Below are 25,160 nucleotides of genomic sequence, written 5' to 3'. Positions count from 1 at the left end.
CAATGGAGCAAAACAAATCACAATCTGGGGAAGAGAAAACGTCAAGCCAAAAATCCATTGCAACAGGCCAAACATCTGAAATTCTGGAGAATCCAGCTAACTTCGGATTAGACGAACAAAACAAACACCTTCAAAATGGCAAACCAGCACCTGAGCAACCAACAAGGAACCCCCCAAAGTCTGCTGACATCGGCTCGTCAAATGAGCTGATAAACAACACAAAGATCAGCTACAACCTCCTGCAAAATACAGAACAAGGTCTCACCACGGTTAGAACTGACAAAAGAGTAGAAAGTCAAGGAACATGCATAGGACCGACGGAAAGCCAAATATACGATATCAATCAAGCAACTGCGACATTACATACACGGGGTGACCACATAACAATAGAATCGGCACCAGTAAATTGGACAAGCAACGTGCACTTACTGGGCGGAAGGGGGAGTCACACAGATCCCGAAATTCTTGTGCCCCACCAAAGCGCAACTGACCGAGCCTTAAGCGGAACAACTAATACTGACACTTACATGGTAAAAACAAGATCGACAGATTATGTAGATCTGGAAACACCCACAGTCAGCTATAATAGAGTGGGGCGCATAAATGAACAAGGGAATACCCCAGAGGCCATATGGCTTATCCCAGAATACATCTCCAAAGGACGACATGATATCCTAAACAGAACAAATATATTACGACTATTATCTCACATCCCCCCACTGGCAAACGTATCAAGTACAGACCTGTTATCCATTGAATTTGAAGACTTGGAAGGCACAGGAAGGGAAGCGACAAAGACGACTTGGGCCTCGGGAAAAACAACGCAGAGAATTCTATCCGAAGCAGAGGTATTTAAGAACTGGGGAATCACGATAAAACCAAATACAAAACCAAGATACCCAGATATTCTGTTCCCAGAAGCAAAGCGGGAGCCCAGGGACAACGCTTCCAGTAATAGAATCTCGGTCCTTAGAGGCGCGGCAGGGCCATGTAGAACAGGTAGTAATGAGAACACTGAAAGCACCTGCTGGTTAGGAGTAGACAGGGCAGTTCTAACTGAGTTGAAAGATCTAAGACGGATTGTGAGAACTATAAAAAACAGCAACTGACAACCCGACCAAAACTCCCGGGAGCACACGCCAAACCAACTGCGCATATGCTCCTGGAACATCAATGGGCTATCAACTAAAATGCTGGACTTAGAATTTTTAGCTTACATAAGATCTTTCGACATAGTGGCCCTGCAGGAGACATGGCTAGCCGAACCTCCACATCTCCAAGGATACTTACGATTTTTTACAGAAGCCAAAAGGTCAGCCAAGTACGGGCACCTGAAAGGTGGATTAGTGATTTACGTAGCAGTTACTAGTTTTGTCAGGATAGAAGAAATAGGCTCCTCTTCGGAAGCCAATCTTGCAATTAAGCTAGACCTAGCACCCCAAGATGAGGAGAAAGTCAATTGTGACTGCTTGTTCATCAACGCCTATATCCATCCTAAAGGAAAAAAAAAAGCAGTCAAGGAATTATACAATTTCTTGGAGGAATGTCTTACGGAAAGGTCAATAACTAACATTGTGCTTACAGGGGATTTCAATCTTAACCTGATGGGTATGCCACAAGAAGAGGAAATCCTAGTTCAAAACATATCTTGGGTACTACCACTACAAGAAAAATTTCAAATAACCAAGCAAACACAATTAGGAGCGAAGACACTTGAAGAATTGGAACATTTTAACATCAGAGCCCTAAATGGTAGATTCGCGGGAGACAGTCCGCCAGCTCCAACTTATCATTCTACAAGATCAAACAGCATTTTAGATTATACCTTTGTTTCACCGCCTCTTTTTCATTATATAACCTCGTTCCAGATAGGGAAAAAAATTGATAGTGACCATTGCCCTCAGGAAATGGCTTTGAATATAGTGAAACCTACACTTGAGCGATCCAACGCTCCAAAAGAGTCCATCCATACTGTCAATTTTAAAAAAATCAAGTACTCGGCAGCAATGGGCGAGGTGTTAATAGGAAGTGCACAACAACACTTTTTGGAGCGGACCGGATTAAACAAGGTTACAAAATGGGAACAATTTACAATCACGATGTCGAACTACGCAACACAGCCCAAAGCAGCTGCAAAGATCGGCAAAATTGACACCCTGTCACGAGAGTACAGAGAAAAAATCAAGGAAGCAAAAAACATAATATACCACTTAATGAGGGAAATACAACTAGACCCAAAAGAAATAGCAAAGCAAAACCACCTTCGGACACTGAAATCCAATCTAAAAAAGTTGAAATGGGAAGCAACCAAATCAACAGAGGAGGACTTGTGGGCAAAATTACACTCAGACATTAAACAGAATGATGGGGCGAGATTTTGGAAAACCATTAACTCGCTGATATGTCCAGCACACCTGGGGGTCGCATCAAACATCACAGAGGAAATATGGGCATCCTATCTTGACATGCACTTTAATCAAGAACCTCCTAAAAACAAGGTCCTATTTACATTAGATAACAGAATAGTCAACAATGCCAACATTGCAAAACAAACCCAATTGCGTGCCGAAACCAAAGCCATATACGAACCTAACAACATCTCCAAGCTCCAAAACAGCATCGAATGTCAAATTAAAAAAGGTAGAAGGGAAGGAGCTCCGGGACCTAACGGAATCCCCCCAATCCTCTTCAAGCAAGATGTGGGCTACTGGGCAGCAGCTCTCGAACCCCTTTTTCTGGAAATCAGGTGCTCGAACATCCTGCCAGATTCCTGGAAGGGCTCTATTATAACCCCAATATACAAAGCAGGGGACAGGGCTCTTCCTCAAAATTTCCGACTAGTGGCCCTAATAGACAATGAGGCGAAGTACTTCGCAGGATTACTGCTGGAGGAACTACAGGAATGGGCTGCAAAGAAATCGCTGATACCAGTTTATCAGACAGGTTTTGTCAAAACAGTGGGCACGATGACTAATATCCTAACCATGGGCCTACTAATAGACAAGGCAGAGACGAAAAAACTGCCACTACATCTCTGCTACATAGATTACAAAGCGGCTTTCGATAACGTCAATCGGAATCTCCTGTGGTCTAAACTAAAGAATTGGGGGATCTCAAAACCGCTGCTGGACCTGTTAATAAACCTGCACACGGAGACCTGGATACGAATAAAGGTGGGGGACGGCTCATTGCTGTCCAGGCGCATACCGACAAACAATGGCCTCAAGCAGGGTTGCGTCCTGGCCCCAACATTGTTCAACCTGTTCTTGGGTGACCTGGCGCCAAATCTGATTGACTGCAACTCACACGCCCCCAAACTAGGAGGGCTTAGTATACCATGCCTCTTATATGCGGACGACATTGTTCTCATAAGCCATACTAAAGTAGGGCTTCAAAGACTCCTGAACATCACTCAGAGCTATTCTGAGGCAAATGATCTAATAGTTAACCTTGAGAAAACTCAATCTATGACCATCAGTAAAAGAAAAAGAAAAACCTTCACGTGGCTCTGGAACAAATCTCGCATTAAAGATACGTCAATATATAAATATCTAGGCGTGAAAATTGACAACGGCGGCCGATTCACTGCACAAAGGTCTTGCATCAAAGGCAAAGGGATAGCTCTAGCAATTGCTTTAAAAACCTTGAATAACAAGCTATCTGGTCCATCATTAACCCCACTGGTACAAGCTATCCGAGCAAAACTTCTGCCAACAATCACTTATGGAAGTGAGGTTTTACGAGGCAGAGATGCAATAATACTTGACAATACAATCACAGCCGCATATAGAATCATCTTTAGTCTTCCTAAGTGGACCTCCCCATCACAGATTAGGCTGGAGTTTGGCATTCAACAACAGCTCCTGGGACGCCAGGGGGCCTACATCTGTGTATGGGACAAAGTGAGGAAATCTGCACAGGGAACCTTGAACGATCATCTATGGAGGGAAATAGAGCAGACTTCGACCTCGCCTGCAGCCAAATATCTTGCAAAAAGTCTTGTAAACACCGGGCTGGAACAGCTCTGGGCATCCTCCTTAGACCATAAAACCTTCAACAAACTGGTTAAGAAATCTATCAAACACCAGTCGTGGGTACAAGACAAAACAGTTTTTGCAAAAAGAACGCATGCTTGGATGATTTTGAATTCTTACTCGGCAAAAGCTCCTCAGAACTATTTGGGCTTGGGCTATGCAAAAAAGACAAAAATGAGCTTCTTAAAATACAGATTTGGGCTGCTGCCCTGCATCCAGCATTTCCCGCACTGGTTAAAAAAGAAAGCAGGTTTGTCATGCCGGCTATGCGGTCATAGAGACGAAGACATGATTCACTTACTATGCTCTTGCGAGAAATTGTTGGATGAGAGGAAATCCCTTTTAAAACAACACTTTATTCGGCTTGGGATACGTACACGAAGGAGCGCAGTACTAACATGCTTTTCATCTCAGGACCCTCAATTGAGCTGCAGCCTGGTAAAATTTTTGAAGGCTGTGGGGGACAAAATGCCAGGTCCAGAATATTGAATTGACTTGGTTCCAACTTGTCTTGTAATACAAATCATACTTAATATCAAATACTGAGAGATAACTGAATGGCTGATATGATTTTAAAATTACTAAGAAAAGAACATAAATGTTCATACAATGATGGTTTTAAACATATGTGATTTTACATTGTGCTTCAATTTTTATGATTTGTATTGCATTGCATTGGTTTTAATTAACTGTGCAAATAAAAATTACTTACTTACTTACTTGCGTGGTATGGCGGCAAGGGCGAGGCTGGTGGAGCGGAGCTGGCAGGCGGGGGTGTAGAAGTTGAGTCTGTCGTTCAGGTAGGCTGGTACTGTATTGTGGAGTGCTTTGTGTGCGTGGGTGAGGAGCTTGAAGGTGATCCACTTGTAGATGGGGAGCCAGTGCAGATCTCTGAGGTGGGGGTGATGTGACTGCAGCGGGGGACGTTGAGGGTCAGTTGGGCGGAGGCGGTTTGGATGCTTTGTAGTCGTTGCAGGTGTTTGGCCGGGATTCCTGCATAGAGTGCGTTGCCATAGTCCAGCCTGCTGCTGACGAGGGCTTGAGTCACTGTTCTTCTGGTTTCGGTCGGGATCCACTTGTAGATCCTGCATAGCATGCGAAGGGTGTTGTAGCAGGAGGATGAGATGGCGTTGACCTGCTTTGTCATGGAGAGTGAGGAGTCGAGGATGAATCCTAGGTTCCGTGTGTGGTCCGTGGGGGTCAGTGCTGTTCCCAGTGTGGTCGGCCACCAGGAGTCATCCCACGCAGAGGGGTTGGGGCGAGGATGAGGACCTCAGTATTGACTGAGTTCAGCTTCAGGCGGCTGCTCCTCATCCAGTCGGCGACAGCCTTTATTATCTCGTGGATGTTGGTCTTGGTGGTGTGAGGGTCCTTGGTGAGGGAGAGGATGAGCTGGGTGTCATTGGCGTAAGAGATGATGTTCAGGTCATGCTGGCGGGCCACTTGTGCGAGGGGGGGCCATATAGACGTTGAACAGGGTCGGGCTGAGGGGTGAGCCCTGGGGTACGCCGCAGATGATGTCGGTGGCTTCAGATCTGTAGGGTGGGAGGCAAACTCACTGGGTTCTGCAGGAGAGGAAGGACGTGGTCCAGTCCAGGGCTTTCTCCTGTATTCTGACTTCTTGGAGGTGTGTTCTTAGTGTGTGGTGGCATACCGTGTTGAAGGCAGCCGACAGATCCAGGAGGGTGAGAGCTGATGTTTCGCCGTTGTCCAGTTGGGTCCTGATGTCGTCTGTGGTGGCGATGAGGGCTTCCATCTGAATCCGGACTGGGATGGGTCTAGGATGTTGTTGTCCTCGAAGTGGTGGGTCAGCTGTGAGTTGGCGATTTTTTCGATGACCTTCACTGGGAAGGTGGGAGGGAGATAGGCCGGAAGTTCTTGAAGTCTTTAGGGTCACCTTGGACTTCTTCAGGAGGGCGTTGATTTCGGCCAGCTTCCAGCTTTCCGGGAATGTTGCTGTGTCGAAGGATATGTTGATGACCTTCCGTTGTTGGGGGGCGATGGTTGCGTCTTCTTTGTTGAAAATGTGGTGTGGGCAGGGGTCTGATGGTGATCCTGAGTGGATAGAGTTCATGACCTTCCGTGTCTCGTCATCGTTTACGTGGGACCAGGAGGTCAGCTGGATGGCGCAGGTGGTTTTCAGGGCGGCGTCTGTAGCGGTCGGGGTGGATGGGGTGTTGGAGCTGTCGTGAATGGAAGAAGGTGGCTAGTGAGTGGCATAGATCTTGTGCGGGCGGGGCTTCGTTGGTGTTGGCGCTAGGGTTGGAGAGTTCCTTCATTATGATGAAAAGTTCTTTGCTGTTGTGTGCGTTGTAGTCCAGGCGGGCTTTGAAGGAGGATCTCTTGGTTGTTCTGATGAGGTGGTGATGTCTGCGGATGGCGTCCTTGTGGGCTATGTGGCTGTCTGGTGTGCAGTTGTGGAGCCATTTCTTCTCCAACTTCCGGCACATACGTTTGGAGGCCTGGAGTTCTTCGGTGAACCAGGCGGATTTCTTGCTGGAGTGGTTGGTGGATGGTTTCTTGAGCTGGGCGAGGGTGTTGGTCGGTGGGCTGGTTCTGGGTGAAGGTGGAGGTCAGCTGGTCTTCGGTGACTTTGCTCCAGCAGCGGCAGGGGAGCTGTTGGGTGCGGTGGTGCGTGGTTGGTTTCTTGAAGGTGAAGTGGATGCAGCGGTGGTCAGTCCAGCGGAGATCGGTGGTGTAGTTGAAGGCGATGTGGGTGCTTGTCGAGAAGACGGGGTCGAGCGTGTGGCCGGCGGCATGGGTTGGTTCGGTGACGAGTTGTCGGAGGCCGAGGTTGGCGAGGTTGTCGATCAGGGTGGCGGAGTTGGTGTCATTGTTGTTCTCGGGGTGGAAGTTCAGGTCTCCGAGAAGGAAGTAGTCCGAAGAGGCGAGTGTGTGGGTGCTGGCGAGGTTGGCAATGGAGTTGCTGAAGGGGGCCCTGGGGTCTGGGGGTCCGTATATGAGTGTTCCTCTGAGGTTGTTGTTTGGGTCGGTGTGGATCCGGAAGCAGAGGTGTTCGGTGGTGTAAAGGCAGTCTGCAAGAGTGTGGACCTGGAGGGTGGACTTGTGGACAATGGATATTCCTCCTCCCATTCCGTTGGTGCGGTCTCTGCAGGAGATCTTGCAGCTGTCCAGGATGGCTATGGCAATGTCAGGTGCCGAGGAGTCATTCCACCAGGTCTCGGTCAGGAAGTCCATGTCAGGGGCGGACTCGGGAGGTGTTGAGTAGGTCCGAGAGCTCAACGGCATGTTTGCGTGTGGAGCGGGTGTTGAGGAGTTTGCAGCAGAGGTGGTTGGGTCCGGTCCTTGGAGGTTTGGAGGTGTTGAGGGCAAGGAGGGTGTTGGCGTCGTATCGGAGTCTGGTATATTAGCGTACGCGAGTCCAGGGGTTCTGACGTTGGGTTCGGTCCAGGCACGGACGGGCGCATACGGGCTAGCCTTTGGCACGCCCGCTGCACGTGTCCGCTGCACGTCCAGGCGCGGGCCATCATTTGAGGTGGGAAGGGGGGGAGGGAGGAGCAGCTGGGAGGCTGGAGTGGGATGGCATGGCCTCTGGGGGCTGCAGCAGGAACTGCTAGCAGAAGACAAGAAAAGGGGGGTGGGGGAGTGGACTGGGCAACAGTGAATACAGTGCTAGTGGACAAACTAAATTGCAACAGCAGAAAATAAAACAGGTTTAAAAGTGAACCAAAATGCCAACGGCAGACCGGGGCACAAAGGAAGTGAGCATGCGGAAGGAGCGGCAGCAGTGTAGCGAGCAGGCACAGGTGGTGCTGCTCAGCAGTTGGGAGTCTACCTGGCCTTAGCAGGATAAGGGGTCACCCTATGGGGGGCGTGGCTTCATGCCGGCTCCTAGCTGGTCGGCACATTTGTTACAGCGCCTTACACATGGGAAAATTAATGTGCCCACAATTTACACATTAACCAAAGTGCACAAGAATCCACTGAAATCGCCAGGACGCCCTATCATATCGGGATGCAGGTCTCTCTTGGAACCCATATGTAATTATGTGGATATTTTCCTGAAACCACTAGCCGAGACTAAGGCAACGTATGTGAGGGAAACGATGCAAGTGATCAACTTGGTGGACAAAAAGGCTTTCGACAAGGACAAGCAAATACTGGTAACAATGGATATTGTCTCGCTCTATTCGAGCATTCCACAGTGCCCTGCACTTGAATCGATGAAAAGAGCTTTACAAAGGAGACCTCAACCCGCTGCCTTGCCTACGGAATTCATAATAGAACTGCTAGAAGTAGCCATGACAAAGAACTTTTTTGTTTTCCAAAATGATTTCTTCATTCAAAGTAAGGGTGTGGCTATGGGGGCAGCTTCTTCCCCAGATATGGCTTTTTTGTTTATGGATGATTATGAACAGAGCTGCATTCTATCACCCCTTAACCCATACAGGAATAACATCACCGAATGGTGAAGGTATATCGATAACGTGCTAATGATATGGACAGGAGACAAACAAGACCTCGCATCTTTTCTTCAATGGCTGAATTCTCAATCAGAAAATATCAAGTTCACCATGCACTCGAATTGAGAAACCATAGACTTTCTGGACATCAGCATTTAAGTCAAGGAGGACCACTTATACACTATACTGTATAGAAAGCCGGCGGAAAGGAACATGTTACTGAGGGATAAAAGCCACCACACGAGAGGACTCTGGGACAATAACTTTTTGGGCAGTTCCTCCGGATCAGGAGGAACTGCTCCCTGAGAGAAGACTTCTTTAAGGAATCTGATGAACTCATTTCCCACCTTTTGGTGAGAGGATATCCCAAAAGACTAGTTAAAAGAGCCAGAAAGAGGGCCTGGTATAACAATAGAGAGAATCTTCTGACACCTAAGAACGCACCACTGGACAGGACAGAATGATATGTGTAACTACTCATTGTACAAAAAGTAATTATATAAAAAGGACAATTAACAAGTATTGGGACCTGATTGCTGACACCATTGAGCTGCCCGAACCTCCGATGCACGCGTTTGAAAAAAGCGAAGAAACATCAGCGACCATGTAGTTCGCTCATTGCTGGAAACACCACCCGCCCCAACGATTCAGACACTATGGAACCTACCTGAGGTAGTGGGACACTACAGATGCACAAGATGCAAAGCCTGCTCAATATGTCTAGAAATAAACACTCTGAAATACAGGAACCACGTTATCAATTTGAAGTCACATACCAATTGGAACACCAGTGAAGTGATATATGCCATTCTCTGCCCATGTGACCTCATGTACATAGGCCAAACTAAACAAAGGGTGAAAAAACGAATCCTGCAACACTGCAGTCGGATCAGATGCCAGACAGCGGGAGCACCTCTGCTCGAGCATTTCTGCGGCAAAAATCACACCCCAGAATCAATGAAATGGCTGGTGCTTGAAAAAATAACTTTGGGTCCAAGGGGAGGTGACATGAGCCCAATCATGAACACCGGCGAATGCAAATGGATGCAGCTATTGGACACAGTGGACAATGGTCTCAACTAACTGAATGCCACCTATGCCCAAATGGCGGGCCTAGAACCAGAATAAGCACATTCAGGTCATGACACTACACCTAATTAGTCGCACAAGACCAGATGAACATCTAAGACACATAACCATGAACCTAGAATATTTGATGTCAAAAAAGACCAGGTCTCATTAGGCCACATTATGAGGAGAGAAAAGCCCAAGGTCTGACAGATTTTTTGGGGATTTTGTGGAATATGATGCCTGTCGGTTGCACATGTCATGTATTGTACTAATATATTTTTGTCACTAATAATATATTTTTGTCACTACTTCAATTATACAAACGTGTGGATATTGACTTTTACTCCATGTTAATAACTAAATGCTTTATCCATGCAACAATTTGTTTGCACATGGATCAATATCTTTCCATAATGTGCGTTTCGCTATGACACACTAGTTATATCCTAGCACTGAGCCAACAATGTATGTATGTGTATTAATAACATGGCCAATATTGGCCTATACGTGCAATTAAAATAAACACCAACTAGCAATTTTTCTTGACCGTCTCACAATACGAGCATGTTAACTTATTTGCACTTGGATCAATATCATTAACCAGGAAACCATTGAATATCGTGATGAACATCTAAGATCGTTTTCCACGTTACATTGACTATCTTTGTTTTGGGCGTCTCTCTAGTACGCCCATCTCTGTAAAGAACCACCCGTCATGTTTGGTAGGTAACCGATTTCCACGGTTATGTGCAGTAGGCTTACATTGGCTGCCGCACTGACACGCCCCCAACAAGCATCCAGCGACGGCACCGCGTGATGCAGCCGCACCGCCGGGTTTTGCTTTTAAACAGGGTTTTCGAAAGCACTCATCTTGCTATTCGGAACGCAGAAGGGGAGCAAGGTAAGAGACCGATTGGGTCCCTCTTCTGTTTAAAACCGTAGCTATCCGTTGACAAAATGCTAACACTGGCCCCACTGGGGAGCCTTTTTTGATAAATTATCCGTTGTGATTTTCTTCGCAGCTCAGCAGTATCTGGCCATGTATATTTTGAAGCAGACTCTTACTTACAACACGCTTTCAGAGCGTGGGGCTAGCATCTTATGTAATTACCTGAAAAGGCCTTTTTCACACACCAACGCCCAAGGACATAGTCAAAACCACCAACGGGCGTCCCGGTGAACGGGCTGAGTCTTTTCCTGGTTTCCATGGCAATAGTACACTTTTTAATTATTTTAGCTTGCTGTTGTGGTTTAGTCTGGCATTTTTGGTTGTGTCATGATGGAGGAAGGTGCTGAGTTGCCTTCTGCTCACACTGGGGAGTCTTCTGGGTTTATGGACGTGGTCCATTCCCTGGCTATGATCCAACAATTGAAAGAGTCATTGCCGCTCAACTCCTCTGTCTTGAACATTTTGGAAACTGAATTGAGGGATGTGGATAAGAGTAACTTTCCCAGGCTTTTGGCCAAACGGTATCCGTTACAGGACTTTATGGTGAAATATCCGGCCTCAGTGTAGGTGGATTTTTTGATGGCTGGCATGTCTTTTCAGGGTACTGTTACTTCTGAGGATGCTTGCCCGGCAGATCCTGTTGATAAAAAGATGGATGTGGCAGTGAAACACAATTTTTCTGCTGTCAATTTTTCCACTAGGGCTGCTACCTATTCATCCTATGTCATGCAGACTTTGGCTGACATGTTGGGCGAGGACGTTTCTCCCACTCTGGCACTGATGGAATAACAGGTGCAGCTGCTTTCTGACATTTCTTTGGATTCTGTGGGTGCAGCAGCTTTTACAGCTGGGTCTTCTGTGGCAGCTCATTGCCAGTTGTGGTTACATTCTTGGAAAGCTGATGCTGCGCAGAAGGGTTTACTCATGAAAATCTCATTTTCTGGAGTTTAACTGTTTGGTGCTCCCTTGGAGTATCTGGTAAAGAAGTCTGCTGAACATCGTAAACTGTTGGCTCAAGAGAGAGCAGGGCTCTCATGCTTTTTGGGGAGTTATACGGCCTTTGGTCCTACTCATCAAGGATGGGCTCCTCAGCCCTTTCGCCAATGGTGACTTGGCCGGAGTGCTCCTTCCTTTGACAAATCCAGGTTCTTTTCCAACTCTTCCTCTTCTTCTGCTCCCACCAAGTCCTGACTTGGATGTTCCAGGAGTGGGTCCTGTGGGGGTCGACTGTCTCTCTTTTTGTACAACAGGAGGTGAACTGTGTCGGATAAATGGGTTCTTTAGGTGGTGTTGAAAGGTCACTCCTTGCCCAAGGAACTATCTAAAGAAGGTGGCTCTGTTGGAAGGCATCCATTGTCTTGTGGAAAAGAGCGCTGTTGTTCCGGTGTTGTGGATCATCAGGGGATGGGAGTGAACTTTATTCTCTACCTGGTTGAGAAACATAACAGGGACCCTCACACCTGTGTTGGATCTGAAGTGGTTGAATTAGTTCATTCCTCCCATAACATTCAAGATGGTGTCCTTACAGGTGATCCTCCCTCTGATCACTCAGGGGAATTCCATCGACCTGCAGAATGCTTATCTCCATGCACTGGTCCATCTAAACTCTCAGAAGTTTCTCCGATTCTATGTTATGGGCAAGATTTTTCAGTTCAAGGTATTGCCCTTTGACCTGGGAGGGGTATTAAGATCTTTCCTTACATGGATGATGGGTTAATTTCGGCTTCTTCTTTTTCTAAGGCGGAGCTCTATGTACAGGAAATTTGTCAGGTCCTGGAGGGTCAAGGAATTCTGGTGAATCGAAAGAAGTCCTGCCGGGTTCCTTCTCAGGATCTGACGTACATTGGGGCTCACTTCAGGACACAGTTGGTGTTGATGTTCCTGCCCCTGCATGAAAATTGACTGTCAGAGATTCAGTCCCTGTTGTCCGGGACTTGCCCGCCAGTGAGAATGTGGATGAGGGTCCAGGTTCTGATGTCCTCCTCATTGTTGGTGGTTCTGTAGGCTCATCTCCATTTCTATAATGTGGTGAACCATGTTTTGTCTCATTGGTGCCCCTGTGGTCAAGAATTCAATCAGGGGGTTCCTGTGTCAGCCAGGTGAGGAACAATATGGGTTGGTGGTTGACCAACAATCATCTGTCCAGGGTTGTCCGTTTCTAATTGTTTCCTCTTGAGTGGTCACTACAGATGCCAGCTTGTTCATCTGGGGGGCTACACTGAATGATGCTTCAGTGCAGGGCAAGGAGTTGGAGGCTCTGATGTCTTGTTCCGCCAAATACTATATAAATTCTATGACTTGACTTGACTTGACTTGTACATCAATCATCAAGGGGGATGCAGGGTTCATTCCCTCAGTTGCCTTAGTCGCCTGATTTGTTCTTGGGCGAAATCGAAATTGGCGTCCCTGTCAGCAATTTATCTCCCGAGACGGGAGAATATAGTAGCAGATTGTCGTAACAGGGTCTTTCCCTCCACGGGTCTTTGTCTCCGACCCAGTTGATGTTTCAGATGTTGCAGAGACAGTTTGGGTGTCCGGTGGTGGACTTGTTTGCGTCTCCGGACAATGCCAAGATCCATTGTTTCTGCACAATTATGTCTTGTCCAGATGCTCGGAGAGTGGATGTGATGTCCTTCCTGTGGCCTAGGGGCCTGTTGCATGCTTTTATGCCAGTTCCCCTGATTCCGGCGGTGTTGCAGAAGATCAAGACGGATGGGGCATTGCTGCTTATGGTGGTCCCGGGTTTGTGTTTCCGCCCGTGGTTTCCAATATTGTTGGGGTTGGCGTTACTGTTCCATCCGTATCCCTTGAGGGGCCCTCTGGTTCCTCTTGCAGTGTTCCGGTCCATGGGTCTGCAGGCTTGGCTCTTGAATGATGTTCTCTGATCCAGAGTGGTGTTCTGTGGAGGTTGCAAGTCTTATCCAGCAGTCCAGGTGCCCCTCGACTTTGAAGTTTTATGCTAAGCATTGGGATAGATTTGCTAGTTGGTGTCTTTGTCATGGTTGGTCTGTTGAGGATTTGGATCCTGCTTGGGTCCTGGATTTTTGAAGGAAGGTTTTGATTTGGGCTTGGCCCTTTCTACCCTCCATGTCAAGTGGGCTGCCATTTGTGCTTTTCCTAGACTCCCTTTTATGTCTGTGGAGCCCTTGGCTGCTCATCTTGTCAAATCTCTGGCTTTTCAACACCCTTGTCTGGTGTTGTCTCCTCCCCTTTGGGACCTTCCATTGGTGTTGCGGGCCTTGAAAGGGGTTCCCTTTGAGCCTTTATAGTCAGTGGACATGAGGTTTTTGACACTTAAGGTGGTGTTTTTGGTGGCTATTGCCTCTGCCAGACGTGTCGCGGAATTGGGGTCCGCTCCTTTTTTTGGATTTTTGAAGATAGAGTGGTCTTGCTGGCTTATCCTTTTTTTTTGCCCCTAAGGTGGACTCATTTTTTCATCGGAAGTGGTGATCCCAGTCTTCTTTCCTGTTCCTTCATCGGCCGAGGAGTCTCTATTGCACCTTTTGGATATTAAGCATAGTTTGATGATTTATTTGTCTTGCACAGCTTCCTTTTGTAAGGTGGACAATTTCTTTGTCACTTTTGGTCTGGCTCAGTGCTGCCTCAAGCTGCCTCTTTCCACTCTCAGTCGATGGATAAAGGAGACTATTCTTTTGGCGTATGATACACACTCTGTGTTTCCCTCTCATCCTATTCTGGGGCATCCTACTTGATCTGTTGCTGTTTCTTGGGCCGCCTTTAAAGGTGGTTCCATTGAGGAATTTTGGAGGGCGGCACTCGGCCTTCTCCTCATAACTTCATGTTTCATTACCGGCTAGAGATTGGGGGTGGGGCTTCTGTTGCCTTTGCCTCTTCGATCCTGGACTCTGTGGTTTCTTCAGATGTGTGTCTCTCTCCATTGTTATCAATACATTCTGTTTTGTACTGTTCTCCATATGTGGGCTGTGTTTCTATCCATGAAGCTGATACAGCTTTGGTATCTGCTCAATGGTTATTACTGTGGTAAGGAAGACGGGTGAGGAGGTAGTGCTCGGTTACTTACTGGTAATCTTTATTGCTCCTAGTCTTAGTCTTCCTTGCCAGAGTATAGTTTCCCTTCTCTTCCGGCCCTTCATTGTGGCTTCATGTCTACGGCTTTGTTTACAGTTTGTGCTCTGACTTTTGTGTCCTTTTATATGATTGGTTGTTGCCTTGGGGGCCATATTGGAGAGATAGGGTGACTAGTATGTAAGTTTTACTTGGAGTTTCTGTGGGAGCAGAATGCTCACTGGTTATTACTATTGGGAGGAAGACTAAGACTCGGAGTAATGAACCACATTTTCCACATATTATGTCTATGGGGATTTTTCATTTTTGAACCCTACTACAGCTCGAACCGCTGAACGGAATTACATAAAATTTGGATGAAAGATAGATGTCGGTCCAGAAAGTGGGCTTTTTGTGATTTGTTGTAAATCTATTCCACAGTTTCAGAGATATCTAAGTTTAATAATATTGATATCTGGGTGCCCAAAATCCTACTGAAACCCTACTGAAATTTGATTGACTGCCAACACTTCAACATGGAAGGTTTGACAGCCATGTTGGGACTCAATTGAACCAAGTCCCCCCAAAAATATTTAAAAAGAAAAGGGGCAGGGTAGATACACCCTGACACCTATGCCTCTTAGTTTTTTTACATTTTCTTCGGAATATGCGGATCCAACCGAAAACCTTAAAAAAAAGTGTGGGCTCCTGCGGTTCATTCATTATTGGTCCTCAGTTGAGCCAGGTCCCGGGGACGTTATGCAGATATAGGAGGTGATACACATGGACCCCCTCTGGAGCTAACTAATGCCCTAGGGACCTCCCCATGGTTTCACATTTTAAAACTGTGCTTGTAGACAGAATGTTCATCAGCTCACTCTGTTCAAAATCAATGCCAGCTTTCGCAGGAGGTGGGGAGTCGACAGGGACTTCAGGGGTATTCAGTCTCCCCCAAGGTTCTTCAGGCTCCCCCATGGTACCCAATAAAGTACCTTGTTGCCCTGGCTAGAGTCTGCTATTAATGGAATTACACTGAATAGGACAGGTGTTTTCCTTAACTTTGCAAAATGAGCAACAACTTGAAAAATTGTGTGTTCTGGGAGTGTTTTCTCCTAAAGGAGGTGTCTACAATGGAGTACTGGTTAACACAAATAAGTACATCCACGGAATGGCAGACAAAGCGAATAGAGCTTTGTCCGGTGCCCCCATCAATCGTGACTTTATTTTCCTTACAGGGCGGGGTCTCCTATGCCTGAGTGAGGTGAGCAAAATAACAATGGATTAAACCCCGATCTGTGACTGAGAGTGAATGTTTTGCCAATATGCAACATTCCGTCCATCACCTTGTGTGTTTTGCTGTTCACCCTATGTGGGAAGGGAATGCCCAGACGTGGGTCCCGTGCAACGTGCAACCTGCGCCACTGGAGTCAAGCTATCCTGGCTGAAGATGGCTGAAGATGGCTGATAGCCAGAAACCGGTCCTAGGATGCTTTATTCTGGTCCAGGGAAGACATCGCTTGGCAGTTCGGTTTGGACTTTTCCCATGAGGCACAGGGTCAAGACTTTATTTGCATATGGTCATATCTGAACTGGGATGGCGTGGTGAGCAAAATAACAATGGATTAAACCCAGATCTGTGACTGGGGGGAATGTTTTGCCAATGTGCAACATTCCGTCCATCACCTTGTGTGTTTTGCTGCTCACCCTATGTGGGAAGGGTATGCCCAGACGTGGGTCCCGTGCTCACTAAGCCACTGGAGTCAAGCTATCCTGGCTAAAGATGGCTGATAGCCAGAAACCGGTCCTAGAATGCTTGATTCCGGTCTAGGGAAGACATGGCTTGGCAGTTTGGTCTGGACTGTTCCCATAAGGCACAGGGTCAAGACTGATTTCCATATGGTCATGTCTGAACTGGGGTGGTGTGGTGAGCAAAATAACAATGGATTAAACCCACATATGTGACTGGGGTTGAATGTTTTGCCAATGTGCAACATTCCGTCCATCACCTTGTGTGTTTTGATGTAATCAATAATGCCATCAATTATTTTATTTGAGATGTCACCAGTAATGTTACTAATAATGAATGAATGAATGAATATTGGATTTATAGAGCGCAAACGTAGCCCCAAGGTGTCATGGCGATGCAGGAGAGACAATTTTACATAATTAAGATAATATACTCAGACTGATATCTACGTAAAGAGCCAGGTCTTCAGAGCCCTGCATAAGAGGGACTGGGAAACTTGTCCCAACAGATCATCTGGAAGGGAGTTCCACAGCCTAGCAGCGGCAACGGAAAAGGCCCTGCCTCCCCACAGCCTTCTTGAACCTTGAAACTAGCAGCAGATTTTTACTCACTGACCTAAGCTGCTTGATAATAACATAGTGCTGAAACAGCCCTTTGATAGAGTCAGGGCCTAGGCCATAGAAGGCATTGTGCATAATAGGGTAGAGCATGTCACAAGTGATGTCTTATGTGAGGTTCCTTGCTCGCTGTGATACTGGATTAAATCCTGCCTGTCTGATGAGTGGTGATACCCCACAACCGGTCCCAGGATGGTTGTTTCCGTTCCAGGGAGGGCCTGCCAATGTGGGCTAGACTGTTCCCTTGGGGAACAGGGTCAAGACTGATTTGCATATAGCTGGGCCTAAACTGGAGTGCTGTAGTGAGCAAAATAACAATAGATGAACCCCAGATCTGTGACTGGGGGTGAGTGTTTCAACACTCTGTCCATCATTTTATTTTGAGATGCTAAAATGTGAGGTCATAAGCAGTGCATAGGGGCACATAATAGATAGGTATGCTAACTATGACTGGGGAATGTTTATGAATTTTTAGATCAAAATATTAATGTTGTCACTGGCATATTGACGTAACTGTAAACTTAATTGAAGCTTTATTTTGTTTCAAAGGATTCCTAATATTTTTTTTTTACCTTTGATGTTTTCTGTGAATATATATTAACATGTTGGTATACACAGTTCTTCTAATAATAAAATGTTCCTTTAAAAACTGAAAGCACTGTGAAAATTAACCAGCTATTAACTTTGTTATTTTTTTTGCAGGAAAAAGTGGGTTGAAAAAGAAGAGATGCTGAAAAGAATGATCAAATGTCTTCTAACATTTGATGTGGTTCAAAGTAATCCATTAGCTCCAGGGGTGTTTCCGGAAGCAGATTGTATTCTTGCTTTCCATTGTTTGGAATATCTTTGCCTCAGCAAGGAAAACTATTGTTGTGCTCTGAAAAATATTTCATCACTCGTGAAAACAGAAGGGTTCCTTGTAATGATTGGGGTACTTGGAAGCACTTTTCGCTTGACTGGAACACGCAAGCTTCCAGTTCTATGCATGGATGAAGAATTTTTGCGATGTGCTATTAGAGATGCTGGTTATGTAATTAAATCATTGGAAGTTAATGAACGTGTCGAAAAAAATCTATTTTCAGTGTCAGATGCAAATGCAGTTTTTCTGCTTATTGCATCTAAACGAAATGATAAGCATTTGTCTCCTGGAGTAAATGAAGTATCAACATAACATAACTAGGACAATGCCTAAAAAGGAAGAGAGTTCCTATGACATACCATGTTTCTAATCCTGTAGCCTCTATTTCTATTCATATTGTTGTAGTGAAGGCAGGGCCCTGCTTGCGCACATTGCTATGTTAGCATAGGTTTATTAGAAGTTTAAACACAATTTTACCTTTTTGCTGCTTTTGCACATAACACTACATGTAACTGTTGTTGTAAGTTAGGCTCCATGAATTTCTTAAGATGAGAATAGCTTGTTTTCAACGTCCCTAGACTTACATTTTGACCTTAGTCTGCACAGTGAGTGCTGAAGCCTCCAATGTTAGGTGTTGTTCGGGCTGATTGGCTCGTGCTCTAGACACAACATGCACACAGCTGCAGCTAGCTGAAATTCTAGCGCCTTTAATATTGCACTGTATGCATGATTGTAAACACTTGGAGAAAATCTGTTTCCAGAGAGAGAGAGAGAGCTTTTGCAGATCCTTATGTGATTCGCCTCTGCTGATCTTGGCGGTATTGGGTTCCCCATTCAAGCCTAAGAGACCTTCTAATATTATATAAAACATACAGGCATAAGCATCAACGAATTTTGGGATCGCAAACGGTGCAAATCGCAAAAATAGGCCGTTTGCGATCGAAAAATCTGCTTTTGGAATGCAGGAAGGCTGAAGGCACTCGCAATTTGCGAATTCTCAAATTGCGATTGCATTTAAGGAATAGTATTTTGCGATTCCTTAAATGCAATGCATGAAACTTTAAAAAAAAGAGGTTGAACCTCATGGTAATTTGCAAAAACTTTGAAAAATTTACTTTTGTGCATTATTCAAAGTTTCATGTTGTGCACAGATTGATTTCAGGGGTGCAACAGAGTGTCCTTTGGACACCCCTGCACCCTTGAAATCGCATTCTCAATTTGCGATTCGCTATTTGCAAATCGCAAATTTAGAATGTCTTCCCATTCATTCCTGAATGGGCAGGTATTCCTTAATTGCGATTCGCAATTTGCGAGTCGCAATTAAGGAATGCTAAGAAATCACAAATTTTTCAGTGATTTCTTCATGCATAGGCTTTTGCGATTTCTTAATTGCGATTCCTTACAAATCGCAATTAATAAATCACAAAAGCCAACAATGATGCATATGCCTGATAGTTCCTAGCTAGGGAAGGTGGCATACAAGGCACTATGGGACCTGTTTCTACTATCATTATAATATGATTTCTCCTTTCGTATATTATGGAATTGTAACAATGCTGATTGTATTATTTTTAATCATATGCCTGCTTATGTTAGCGAAAATACTGCATCTTACTGCACGTTGTTAAAATAAACATTTTAAGCTTTACTGTGTCTCTTTTTACCGTCGTACTGGACTGGTATGAGAATAAAATGAAAGAGTGTTCTTGATTCCCACCATTACTGAGTGTATCCTAAGTCACTTGTTCTGGGTTGTCTACTCATTGGTACCTTTGCTATAGGACGAAGAGCTAATGAGACACTGATGATAGTCGGTTAGGGGTTCTAGGTAGTGAGGTGAGTTTTTGGTCCACCACAATTCACTGAGGTCCTGGGTCTCTGTGCACAGTTCTGTGTATGAGCAGAATCCCTGCCAAATTGTACATGTACCAATATATTGCCTCCATGTTTATATGGTTAGTTTCCATATGTTAGTACTGTGCCTTAGTTGCTGCTTTTTCTGCGAAACAAAAAAATATATACTTGCAATCAGCAATGAATAATGTCATTCATCAATTTTATATTTTATATAATCTATTATAAGAGAGATTAATGGCTAGTAGTGGGTTTTCTGCAGCAGCATTACATATTGAAGAGAAGTTGATAATTATTACTTTACTGCATTAATCTGTTGATCAGTTAGTCATTTCTAATAAAAGTAACATGATCATCACAGGTTTCTTCTTCAAAACCTGCCATGCCCAGGTGCTTTTAGTTTTGTTTGCATTCTATAAGGTGCCCTATTACAGGGAATAATATTACTTCTGTGCAGTCATGCCTCTGTAGTGATACTTAATACCCCTTTCCAATTTTCAACAGTTTATACTAAACTAGGAAAAGATGTTTTAGTTCACTTTCTTTGAAGTGGACACATTCTCATATTTTTTTTTTCTTTTTTGTGCTCTGAAGTGCTCCTTTTTTTTTTTTTTTTTACTTGGGTGGATGGCACAAAACAAATGCCATGTTGAACCTTAAGCTTACATGACCCTGCCAGCTCCCAGACCAGTCGACACAGCCTTTTTTTCCTAAGCATGGGAGATAGATTTCCAGTGTTCTGCTCTCTGCCCTCCTCCAGACAAGGGTAGTGGGATGCTCAGGCGACAGGTGCATGACTGACTGTATAAGTGAGTGATTAAACTTGTCTTACTGAATGCATAGATTAGTGACTAAACTGTATGAATGTCTGTATCAGTCTGTGTGTAAGCAGCTGCATGGGTTGGTGAGTACCTTCATGAGCGTCTAAATGGGTTATTGATTGATCGTCTGAGTATCTGTCTTGGTTGCCTGAGTGTCTGTGTGAGTGGGAGGGGTGTGTGTGACTGTGCATAGATGTGTGAGCGGGTGATTCACTGGGTGTATGGGTTAAAGAGTGCATCTGTGAAGGGCTGTATGCATCGGTGAGTGTTTGTATGGGTGTATTGATGAGTGTTTCAATGTGTCAGTGTTACATGTGTGAGTAACTACATATGTGAAAGGCAGTATATATGACTGTTGGACTAAATAAATGACTATATGTGAGAGTAATTGATTGTGAGAGTGGATGTATGGATGAGTATGTGCTTGTGTCAGTGGTTGTATAAGAGAGTAAGTATGTATTAGTATCTGTAGGAATAGGTGAGGTGGTGCGTGAATATTTGTGTATGTGAGTAAATGGGAGTGTGATTGATTCTTTGCATGACTGACTATGTGTGTAAGTAACTCTATGGGTGAGTGGCAGTGTGTGAGTGTCTGTATAGGTGTATGAGTGCATATGATAGTGCTGAGTGACTACATGTATGAATAACTGTATGGGTGAATAAGTAGATGTGTATAGACCTAGGAATCAATGAGTGGGTATATAGTAACTGGAATTTGTGTGCCTTTGGTTTTGAAATGGTAGTCTGTAGTTTAGAGTGTGCATATCAAAAGTTATATTAGGGTGTGAGGAGGTGCATCAGATTATCACATGGATGATGTCATCAGTGATGTCATAAGTGATGTGTCATCAGTGATGTCACAGACCATGTCATGAGTGATCTAAAATGTGACATCATCAGCAGTGCATTGTGGGGGCGCAAGCTATAGTTACCTCAACTAACTATAACGACAAAATATCTCTGGTTTTCTACAACTGAAATGTACAACTAACTATAACATCCCTGAAACCTGTGTTTTTTTCAGTGAATTTCTACTGTTTTTAAATGCTAATTTCTAACTAAAACGTCTATGAAACCTATGTTTTTTTCTGCGAATTTCAAAGGTTTGTAAAATGCTAATTTCTATCTATGCCCACATAGGTAGGACATATGGAGAAAGAGGAAGAAAGGCGCAGACAGCAGTAAGAGAAATGCAGAATGAGGCAACAGAAGTCTAGAAAGACGAAGAAAAAGTACAGAAGGAAGCAATAGAAATACAAAAAGAACTAACAGAGGTGCACAAAGAGGCCTTGTTGCAAAGTCATCCTGTGCCCCTGTTACAGCCATAGTTTCATGGTAATTTCTGAATACAAAACCTCATCTACCTCTAATTTACCACTGAAATGGTATTGGGCCCTTGACACCATGTATTACCTTCAAGAGACTTTACATAAACATGAACAGTCAAAAATTAAATCATTATTTAAGCCAATGAAGAGAGTTTTTGAGTATTTTAAAGTGTTTTATTTTCCAGTAAAAAAATAAGTTTTTCTCTAACCCTTTATTCATTATTCAAATAACAATCAGGTTACAGAATTTTGAAAAACATGAAAAATAGCATTAATACAGAACATATTACAGTCTGCATATAAGCATCACACGTAGCAAAGGAAATGTGGTGCAAATGTCAGTCAAAACTCTTAATGCGTTTCTAAAAAAAGAGTGAGTCTTGCAAGGCTAATTAATAATTAATAATAGGCAGAAATTTCCCATAAAGAAAAATAAATGCATAAGACAAATACATCTTTTCAAAACTAAATAATTAGTCAAAGCATAAACCTAGAATTTTTGCATCTAAACCTGTTTTAATCAGCTGCACTCTCTGCTCTGGTGATGCTCAATCTGTCTCTCTGCCTCTCCATCATCTTACAGAAAGGCTGCTCCTTGAAAAAGACCCTCCTTCACAAGTCCTCAGAGGAATGTGATCTGCCTTGCCAAAAATATGACGTGGAAGGACTTCTCTGAAAAAATATGAGCAAAGGCCCCCCACCTCTCTCTGTCTCTCCTCGGATGTAATCTTCACCCAGGCTGCACCTGCGACGATCACGTACTTAACCCATATGATGTCTGATCTCATCTGCTGCCTCTCCTCTCTCCTCCCTCTCAGACAGAGGCCCCCTGGCTTAAAAAGAAAAGCCCACACGCCCCCTAAGAGGTCATTGTACTCTAATTCTTGGCAGACTACACAAAAATGTTTCATATTCAAAAAAGCTTGTAGCTGATTGGTTAGCCAAGATGGAATGAGGGTCTCACTATTCTGATCTCACTGCAAATTCTAAACCATCCCGGTTTTAACAAAATAATCATTAATGATTAATACATTTATATGTTTTAGCAACATTTATCAGGAAAAATGTTTCATTCTGTTTTCCTCCTTCCTGTCACATCACAGGCAGGAAGGATACTTTAACTAACACTGGTACATTGGCCCAATACCAAGAATGTACATTTCACAGTGGTCTTGACTCCTTCTTTAATTGAGGCAAGCTGGTATAATCTGCGCATGCTCTCTTCTTTTTAATGCAAGTCACAGCCTTGCTGGATTCACAGGCAGCCATTTTATCTTAGGCCCGAAAACAAAAAAAAACATAAGAATAACTTTATGTAAATAAACACATTATGTTTTTTCACCCCACATTAATACCCTTCATAAATGATTACCTAGCAAAGCTATTAGTTTAATGCAGCTTTTCTTATTGTTTGTGCAAAACATGCAAACAAATTAATACATACTCATAGCAACATGCTTTAATATTTTAGATAGCTTTTCATGGAAAAAGCATTTTGCCCACGGGTAGTGTTTAGTGCATTGTTAATTGACACACATTATAAAAAATAGGTGTTATAAACTGAACATGTTTATCCAAATATGCAACAAAGCCAAAGTCAATTAAGAAAGGAATAGTGAATGTAGATTGCAAGGAAAATTAGCTGGGAAGAGACAACACATTCTATTAGTATCTTCAAAGCTAAAAAAACTACCTAAATCACAAGTTTTTCTCTGCACTGCAAAAACACAATTCAATTCATTTTATTATGATTTGAAATTCCAAGGAATTCCACATAACATTACTATAAAACATGATTCATAAAAAACAGTATTAAAAAGCACAAAGAGTTACACCCTTAAAATCATATCTATGGGAGATAAATATTAAATGAAAGCAGCAGCAGGATTTTTATAAAGTGCCGTATAAAGTGCACATGCCATCTACAATATGCAAACGTAAAGAAACCATAATCCTTATCCAGGCCTAATACCTGAATCAACCCTTTTAGCTTAGCCCAAGATTACTAAAATCATATACATTTGTGCAATTATTATCCAATATACAGGCAGTAGTTAACAAAAGCAATTAAAATATTTCTTCTGTCGAGGACAGAGAACAGTGTTAACAGCAGATGATTTATGCAAGATGATACTAAAAGTGCAAATATATCAAGATAAAGTGCTAGTGCATTGACACCCTAATCCAGGACATAACTCAGGATGATTATCTAGCAACAATTTAGCTGTGTTAACTCGGAACAAAGAACCGAAAAATTTGAGTAGCAAACAAAATTGTTAGAACAAACTACTAAACAATGATACTTATCCGATGTTGCAAGTATTAAAATTCTTGAAAGTGCTTGAAAAGTGCTAAGACAAGGGAAGTTATACAAGGTACTACATGAACCACTGTTGCCCCTACTTCTTGACTTTCTCATATACATTTAAAAATTGTTCAAAAAAACAGAAAATCTTAAAACATATCTGTTCGGACGGGGGATGCAGAAGAAAGTTGCGTGCCTGATCTGCTGTTGAAATATTATAATGTAAAAAATCAGGACTTAGAAATTTGCGTCGCATTGAATTAAGTGCTGGGCACACAATCAAAACATGATTAAAATCTTGGATACCTCCATTGCATAAATCACAAATTCTTTCATTTTTGGGGATAACCTCCCAAGCTCCTGTTACTATCCTCAGCGGCAACAAATTCATTCTTAGGAGTAAAATCACTCTGCGTACACCATGTTTCAAGTTCCAAAGAACATACGGCTGAGGATTTTTTACAATTGAACTCTCCGCTAAGCAATCCAGTTTTCCATTCCCTCGGCATATTTCTAGATCTCTTTCTCGTGAGATCACATATATGGTTTTTTTAATTAAGTGCTTTAATTCTAATTTGTTTAAACCTGCTGCCCCTGTTATGTCCAAACCAAAAGTACTTAAAGCTTTTAAATAGTTTCTAAAAATTACACTTTTACACAATAAATTATCAAAAATTTCCTTGTGCAGAGCTAGCCTTAATAGATTTTCTTGACCATTTATCAAAGCATTACACCACCTTAAAGACCCTGCCAATGACAAAACATATGTTGAGAGGTGGCCAAATTCGAGCCTAAGAGCCGCAATTAATGCGGCGTGACTCAGGTTACATATTTGGCACCAGATTTTGCCTTCCACTTTGTCGAACTTAGCCCACTCACATTCGTCAATTGTTTCACTAGCATAATTCAAGGTCGGCGGAATCTTTTTTTGTACACTGCAATAGTATGTGATAAGTGTCTTTTCCTGCATTGCTTATAGAAGCGGTTAATTGACGAAGCTTGTGAAATAGCTTTACTTTTGCAGTGATATAAATGTCTGATAGCAGAGCACTTATTAGTAAAATGTTTTCCTGAATAAGGATAAAATGTCACTATTTCCATATTTTCATCTCCCAAATACCATTT

General features: G+C 43.7%; 1 protein-coding gene across 1 annotated transcript in view; it reads left to right on the top strand.

Annotated features, from left to right (window-relative positions):
- The window catches only part of LOC147718290 (nicotinamide N-methyltransferase-like), a 66,456-nt gene extending 47,081 nt beyond the window's left edge, over positions 1–19,375 (top strand). The window contains exon 3 of the mRNA XM_086918253.1: positions 17,571–19,375. Coding sequence (XP_086774379.1) covers positions 17,571–18,039 — 469 coding nt within the window. The 3' untranslated portion in view covers positions 18,040–19,375. The remainder of the gene's footprint in view (positions 1–17,570) is intronic.
- The last annotated feature ends 5,785 nt before the right edge of the window (positions 19,376–25,160 follow it).

Source organism: Lissotriton vulgaris, chromosome 4_1, assembly GCF_964263255.1.
Source record: "Lissotriton vulgaris chromosome 4_1, aLisVul1.2, whole genome shotgun sequence".
NCBI lineage: Eukaryota > Metazoa > Chordata > Amphibia > Caudata > Salamandridae > Lissotriton > Lissotriton vulgaris.
The sequence above is the reverse complement of the archived record's forward strand: the minus strand, read 5'-3'. Positions and strand labels throughout refer to the sequence as shown.